Source organism: Colias croceus, chromosome 12 (assembly GCF_905220415.1).
Source record: "Colias croceus chromosome 12, ilColCroc2.1".
Classification (NCBI taxonomy): Eukaryota; Metazoa; Arthropoda; class Insecta; order Lepidoptera; family Pieridae; genus Colias; species Colias croceus.
Genome location: NC_059548.1, coordinates 4,308,481 through 4,316,504, shown reverse-complemented (window position 1 = coordinate 4,316,504; position 8,024 = coordinate 4,308,481). Strand labels below are relative to the sequence as shown.

At 30.5% G+C, this 8,024-nt stretch overlaps 1 protein-coding gene across 2 annotated transcripts in view; it reads right to left on the bottom strand.

Annotated features, from left to right (window-relative positions):
- Positions 1-2,507: 2,507 nt before the first annotated feature.
- The window catches only part of LOC123696542 (G-protein coupled receptor Mth2-like), a 69,799-nt gene continuing 64,282 nt past the window's right edge, over positions 2,508-8,024 (bottom strand). The window contains exons 5-10 of one of the 2 annotated variants that reach the window (XM_045642815.1): positions 7,885-7,963; positions 7,290-7,471; positions 6,874-6,999; positions 5,631-5,778; positions 3,861-4,050; positions 2,508-3,505 (exon numbers count right to left, since the gene is read on the bottom strand). In XM_045642815.1, the coding sequence (XP_045498771.1) occupies positions 3,398-3,505; positions 3,861-4,050; positions 5,631-5,778; positions 6,874-6,999; positions 7,290-7,471; positions 7,885-7,963 (833 nt within the window). In that variant the 3' untranslated portion in view covers positions 2,508-3,397. The remainder of the gene's footprint in view (positions 3,506-3,860; positions 4,051-5,630; positions 5,779-6,873; positions 7,000-7,289; positions 7,472-7,884; positions 7,964-8,024) is intronic. The other variant, XM_045642814.1, reaches the window with a different exon arrangement.

The window sequence follows — 8,024 nt, the reverse complement described above, 5'->3', positions numbered from 1 at the left end:
GTTACCATAGATGATCGACTAAAATGGCATCCACAAATTAATGTTATCGCAGCACGAATAAGATCACTTACATTTATTTTTAAAAAGTTGCGTAACTCGGCTAGCTTTGATATTATGAAATTAGTCTACTTTAGTTTATGTCAATCGGTGCTAAGCTACTGCATACCGGCCTGGGGTGGTGCTTGTAAGAGTATTATGCTTATTGCAGAAAAAGCACAACGTTCTGTGCTTAAAGTTATGTCTCACAAACCATTCAGGTTTCCAACAAACGAACTCTACGCTCACTGTGAAGTCCTCACGGTAAGACAGCTTTACATTCTGCGAACTATTATCAAAAAACATCCAAAAGTTCCCTCTTCACGTGACCCAGCCAAACGGAGTTCTAGAGATATTTGTCCCTTAGTACCCCACAGGACAAGCTTTGCCAAGCATCAGTACCGCGTTTTGAGTTCATTGATTTACAATAAAATAAATCGCCGCACTTTGATTTTTGATCTTAACAAACATGACTTAAAAAAAAAGTTAACAAAAATATTACAAACATTAGATTATTTGGAGACAGAGAAAATTACAACTTTTAAAAAAATATAGTAAGAACTGAGGGAAATAAGTACACGCTCTGCACTCACACACACACACACACGCTAACACACATCCACTCACGCTTTCACACACACACACACACACGCCAACACACACACACACACACTCACGCTCACGCTCTCACATACATATTATGCATATTATATATTTTTCTTTAATTTAAACTTTTTGTAATCAAACCGAAATTTTTGTTTTGCTTTAAAAATGTACTTATGTAGTTGTATTTATAAGGAGGAACGCTGGCTCTTGAGACACAGAGTTACTCTAGTTCAAGAGTCAGCGCACACATTTTTGTAAAGATTATGTTTTTGGCAAAATAAAGATTTTATTTATTATTTTTATTTATTATTGACAGCGTGGATACGGAAGGAATTTCACAAGATTACAGAAATTCACCACATTCATTAAAATGTGACCAACTTGGTTTAAGTAATTAAGCTCTAGATGTGGTGTTGGTGGTGTTTTAATGAAATTTATATAATTAAAAAAAAATATCGAATAATCTGGATTTATTTATTAATTTGATAACCATAGTTCATACTTATCACAGCCCCAAATAACATATTATGCTGTTATATAGTAGACGTTTATTATAGTATATTTAAAGGTAAAGAGCTTTTAGTATTATTTTCTATAATATAATTTTTTGTTACTTTTTATTCTACTCATGAAAGAATTTTCATATTCGATTAAATAGGTAAGTGTGTGTGAGTGCTTGTATGTTTTTAAGTACCTATATGATAAAAAATAAACATGGAATTCTTTCCTCTTTATAACATACTAGACAGGATAAAATAGAAAAATAAAAAAACAAGTTTATAAAGCTTCTTTATTAACGTCATGTTTGCAAAATAGACAAATATACATCATTTGTAATCATTTCACTTAAATTCCGTAACATTTAACAATTATATTACACAAATACACACAATATAGTATACGCTATACATACGTTAGGATTTACACATTTTCATTTAGGCATTATATACACAGAAATAAACATACTTAAAACAAATAAATTAAATTAATATTACAATAAACACTTTACAGTTCATAAATCTAATTATTGTCGTAAAGTTGGAATTTTGATTTAATTACAATTTCATGAAATAAATAAAACTTAATTATACAAAGGAAAGCTTAACTTCTATTATCTAAATATATTTACAAACAGATTAACAGAGAATTTGTTAGATATTCAGCAATTTTGTTGTGCAGATACAAACAATAGGTACTATATAATATTTAACAATGTAGGTATTTATACAATAGATATTAATAAAATAATTTATCTAGAAATAACTATTAATTTTTATTTCAGACAGGATGTTTGTTAATATTGCTTTCAATATTGTCTACTAAATCATAATAAACTAAATTTTTCTCTCAGAGCTTTTTTTTATTTTCTGAAAAAATATAGCGATAAAACACAATTAAATCTCATCTTGCATTTTGGCATTAGCTATAAAAAATTTGATAAAAAAACGTTTGAAAAATACACCCTAAAAATTTAAAGAGCGTTATAATTATTCAACCATGGTTACAAAATTATGACTAGTAAACATTGATAAATTAAATAAAATAATGTTATTTATAATAACCTAAACGAAGTTGAAATAAATATATTAAAAAGAAGGATTACGTATCAACTTTTAAAAATACAATTTTTCTTGGAATTACTCCTAAAAACTTAATTTAAATTTTAAAATATACAATTTATTACAATATTATGACTAGTTCTCGTAATGGGAATGTCAGCATCACGAATTGTGATTCAAATTTGATTTGAAATAAAAAGCAGTTATTAATCATAACATTTTTTATATCAAACGTAGAAATAAAATATAAATTACATGAAAATTTTTCACAATAAAGAAAATATGAATTGGATGTCAAAGAAGCTTTTAAATTAAAAATTACGAAATGTTATAAAATTACAAATATTTAATATGGCACTCAAATTTAGCTCCATTTTCATCTGAGAATAAATTAGGCGAATAATAATGAATTACAATAGAAATTATGCTATACAGGAATAATATTTACCTACGGCCGTTTGTTGTATGTCGTATTTTAATACATTTAATTTACATTGTATTTAAAAAGTGATTATTCACTAAAATAAGCGTAGTAACTACGTATAACCTTTATTACTTGGTCATGTTTTATTTAGATACAAAAATATTCTCTCACCTTTGTCTTATCATTATATAACCATTTCTATAAGGAGCTGTAAAAACTATTGGTAACTTGTGAAGCAAATGTAGCTGCTAATTTCAATATTACCTGAATGCAAACGAAGTTTAGTCTCTCTTTATACAATATGTAATATAGTAAATAGATAACGGAGACGTAAACAGTTTCGTTTGAAAATAAATAGTAATACAAGCAAATGAGCTTTGTACAATTGTACACATAACGCGGCAATAAATTTTGGTTCTTATAGTTGAATACAAACACACAGTAAATACATAATTAAATACAAAGGAAGAGTATATGTACACAATTTCAATAACTACATGTTAAAATTCATATTACCTACAGAGGCTTCAGACGCAGTACCTATTCTTATAACGAAGACTAAATAACTTATAGCGTTAAATATTTATTCATTTGTTTCTACATCATAGTAAAAAACGAAACACAATTCACTGAAACATTAAAGAGGAACTTTTCTCCATTCCCACTGTTTATCACCGTAGCCAGACGATTGCGTAATACTGTATTAAAATCAGTCTCTAGTACACTTAATACCCTAGAATAACCTATAGGCGTATTATCACTTCACTATAGTCTACACGAAGTCCCTGCGGCCCGTACCACACATACTGTTCCTGTCACTCACTACAGACAATTCGGATTCGTCCTTTTTCCTCCTGCACATGCTGCAGAGTTTGGAAAACTGTTGGGAGAAGCAAATTATTAACGACGTGTTCATTTGTTGGATGTTTGTTTCGAATTTTATTGTGAATCTAACGAAGTTGAATCAACCAGGAAAATTGAAAATTTTATATTAGGTCAATGTTTTTTATTTACGTGAGTTTGCAAGATCAAAACATAGCATTAACACGGATGTAATAGCAATTTGGTACAGAAATATATTTAAGACTGAATACCACGCGAGTAACGCCGCGGGTTCTAGCAAGAAATGAATAAAAAAAAATTAACATAAAACAATGATGGAATTTATAAACACTTTACCAAAATATACATTACAAAATTTTTAACTGAAAATACTTATTTTTGTTTCAGCATACCTTAACAAAAGTCCGGACGGGTTGCTGCAGCACATAAATGGCGAAGATCACAACGCCTTGCAGCGCGTTGATCAGGTCAAACACCGACCACACAGAGACGGCTGAGCTGCCCGCGCCCGCCGCCCAGGAGACCACCTCCAGCACCCAGGACAGCCCCATGATGACTGAGAGGAGACAGCATGTGCGGAAGCTAAGAGAACATAGAAAAGTTACCAAAGAATATGGAATATGCTTCATGTAGGTGCAAATTGTCTCATCCAAATCGCTTAAATCAAGCAACTGACATCGGAATTTTGTGTTTGTATGAATAGAATTTACTTCGGATGAAATTAATATGTTTACAAAGTGCCAGATCTTTAGCAATTAAGTAATATTTAACAAAAATAAAACCAGATAAATATTTTCTTGCAGTTTTATTTCCCAATTTACCCTTGCTAAAAGATAATTCACAAATATCAAGAAACACAGTGTTGAAATTTTAATCAATTTAATAACAAAAGATAAGTAATGATGATATGCCTAAAGATCTTTATTCGGATTTGCATAGCATACCCTATGATAAATAAAAGCTAGAGCTCTATAATGTGAACATCCTATACATTTTCAATGATGAAATACACAAACACATATTTAGTTAGCTAATTAAGATACTATAAGGGAAGACTTGTAAATTGAATGATAATCTGCAGACACGGCACGAAATTCAAAAGCAAATAGGTATTATCTTGATTGTGAAGAGAACTCCGAGCACAATTTGAGATACGGGTCAGGTGAAGCAAATTAGTTCTAGATTATCGTACGTACGGATTCGACTGTATTAATAATATTAATACAGTTTATTAAGGTTTAGGTATTATCCTTTATCCGTTGATATCCTTTGTTATTGTATGTAGCTAAGAATTTCGTTAATTCGTAATCTTCTGAATTAGATTAAATTGTGTCCTTGTATTCTTTCTAAAGCAATACTATAACCGTCAAATAATAGGAAATATTCAATAACACAACACAGTTCACATCAAAACGACTGAAAGGCAATCCTTATTCATTAATTTTACCATAGTCATAGATGAGGTCTAAGAGAAGTAGCTACATCAGTTGCTTTTTTCCAAAACAAACTTGAAGGTGTTGAAATAAAGGGTGGAACTGTATGAGGAATGGAGCCATCGCGCGATAACGAAAAGTGCACGCGAGCGATGCCCCAAGCGAAAAACTAAAACTGTATAAAAGTACCTACATACAGAATTTTTACACACTGCAGGACAAACTTTATTTATAGAATAGTTCTCTCCACAATGATGTTTATGAGTTTATCTATTTTTCTGGTGTTACAAATGCAAATGTCGTATGTTTTTTTTAGTGTGAGAAGGTCTAATTACTTTGGGGTAAGTAACTATAACTCAATAGTAAAAATTGAAAAATAATACTATAATTAATGTGGGATGATAAGGTGAGATGAATGATTAATTTATGTGTCTTAACGTGTGTTAGATTAGTTTCTAAACGATGATTAGAATGAAAGAACGATAGACTATGATTGAATCAATGAGTGAAAATAAATCTCAAGAAGTTCAAAGTGTTTTTCATTTAGCCCCGATCCTACATTAATATACGCTTTTATTAATTAAACTCTCTTAAACTTACATCTTCTTATTTATCCGCTGGTTGAAGCTGACGTTTGGGCGCGGTCTGCCCAGCACGATGGCCAGACGCACACAGTCGTCTGACGTTCTAAAGTCTGAGTTCATCAGGTCTAATGCACAATAAACTTACATCTTCTTATATTTCTTGAGCCGCTGGTTGAAGCTGACGTGATCGCGCGTGGGTGACCGCTCCGCCGCCGGCACGGGCTGGCCCAGCACGGTGCTCAGACGTACCCAGTCGTCTGACGTACTGAAGTCTGAATGCGTCAGGTCTAATGCTGATTATTGAATGGTTTGGTTATTACTTGTACTAAATTACTAGACTACGTATACTAGATTAGAAGTCAGTAGTTAGATTTAGATACAGATCAAAAAAAAATTGAAACGCAAATTGTTTCACTACAGACACAATTTAATACAGAACTTTTTAAACATTTTTGATAAAATTACTTAATCGACACCGTTAATAAAAATAATTATGATATATTCGTTCCAGAAAAAGAATAGAAATAACTATATAACTAGTAGGTGGATAATAACTCTATTTTGAAGGCGTTAAGCACATCAGAATATACATTTGAATATAGATTTGACGAAGTGGAAATATAAGTTTCAGGAGCTTCCCAAGTTTTCCACAAGGAAAAATTATTTCCGAACTTTCTATTTTCGTCAAACATCAAACTAAATAACAATATGAAATATCATTGTTAGTTTCTGAGAACTTATTTCATAAATAGACCTAATGTTTGAAACAAGTATTTTCGTAAGTAAATTATATGGAGATAATAATGTTTTGAACACTGTATTATGTTTTGGATAAAAACATATTGCCGCTGCATCGCGCTGCTCGTTTAAATTTCAAACAAAAGTTATCTACTAGCCTTTTATTTCAGACAACAATAAAACACCAACAAAGAGTTGTTCGGGACTATTGTTACTCGTATGTAAATTAACTTCTTTCAGAGTACGCATGTATGAAAAAATGAAAATATCTATGAATGCGTTTAAGTATTTTTTCGGAGAATTAAGGTATTAATATAAAATTGTTTTACATGAACATGAATACTGAGGTATTTTTAAATATGTACACTACGTAATTTGATGTAACGTTCCAAAACATTAGGTACTTTTCTTAGAATTACAAAACAATCATTGGTAATACAATTATCCAAATAAAAACATTCAATAATTAGCTTTGCACTAAGAATATATTCAATAAAAGAGGACTGCCATTTTAAATTCACTCATTTGAATGTAAACGATCGCTTAATTGGGAGGGATATTAAGACAAGAGACAGCTTAAACTTTATAAGAAAAGTCTGAAAAAATACACTGAAATAAACCCTTATCAAAAAATAGTAAGTCCAACTTACGTGAAACGTCTTTAAGTTTATTATAATGCCTCGCGAACGCGCGTGAAGTGAGGAAAAATATAATTAGGTTGCTAAGAAGTATTACAGCGACTGGTCCATAGAAATACGGCAACGCCGCTTGGTCCGCTGCGAATGGTAAATAGAATTAGTATTTTACATTTCATGGTACGTATTTACGAAATTTTAATAGCAATGTGAAAGAACTAATTTGAAAGCAGATTGGAGAATAATTTACTTAATATGTGTAGTACATACTACTACTTTAGAATAGAAAATTATTACCTACTATGTATTTTTTGTTAATAAAACTATTTTCTCTACATTGTAGTTGTCTTGGTAACACATTACCATTAAAAGACGCTTAGAATCATCAAGCAAATTGTCTTCAAATAATTTTAAAGCAATATTTAACTTACTTTTGAACCAGCAGCCTTTAACTCCAAAATTAGGTTTTAGATAAGTGCTAGGTACTGCTGGCGATAGGTCCATAGTAATGGTGACTATTAGCAATAGCACTGGCAGTAAAACTGCGTAGGCGCAGTACCACGCAAAGCGTCTCCTCATACTCCGTCTACTTACTGAAGCGTTTATGTACCTCCTGTAAATAGATGTAGGATGCGTTTTATTGCTGTATATCTTAATGTTTTTTTATTATAAGGCTACCTGTTATCATAAGTAAGTATTATGTATTAAAATTGTAACCTTTGAGTTTACTTTAGTCTACTTTCGATTACAGTATGACGTAATTATGATAATAATGTAGTAGACCAATATTATTATTCAGCAAAATTTCTTAAATATAGGAAACCATTTTAAAAAAAGGTCATTCCTTTCAACATTACGCATTACAAATAAAATTTATGTATTATACTCGTCGGTTTGGTTGCTTTCAAATATTGATTTAATAATTAAATTGAATATATTTAATCCTGTTATAATAATTATAATTTATTGTAAACTTTATTATACATTAATAAATAATACCATAATATTCGTAATCAATGAACTTACCGCACATTCAAATAAGTATCAAAACACATTACATTCAACCAGAAGAAACAGGATACAAATGAAAATTGAATGAGGTACGCTGAAATGTAAACAACATTAAATTTATTTCACAGTCTCATAATTAATAATAATCAAATATT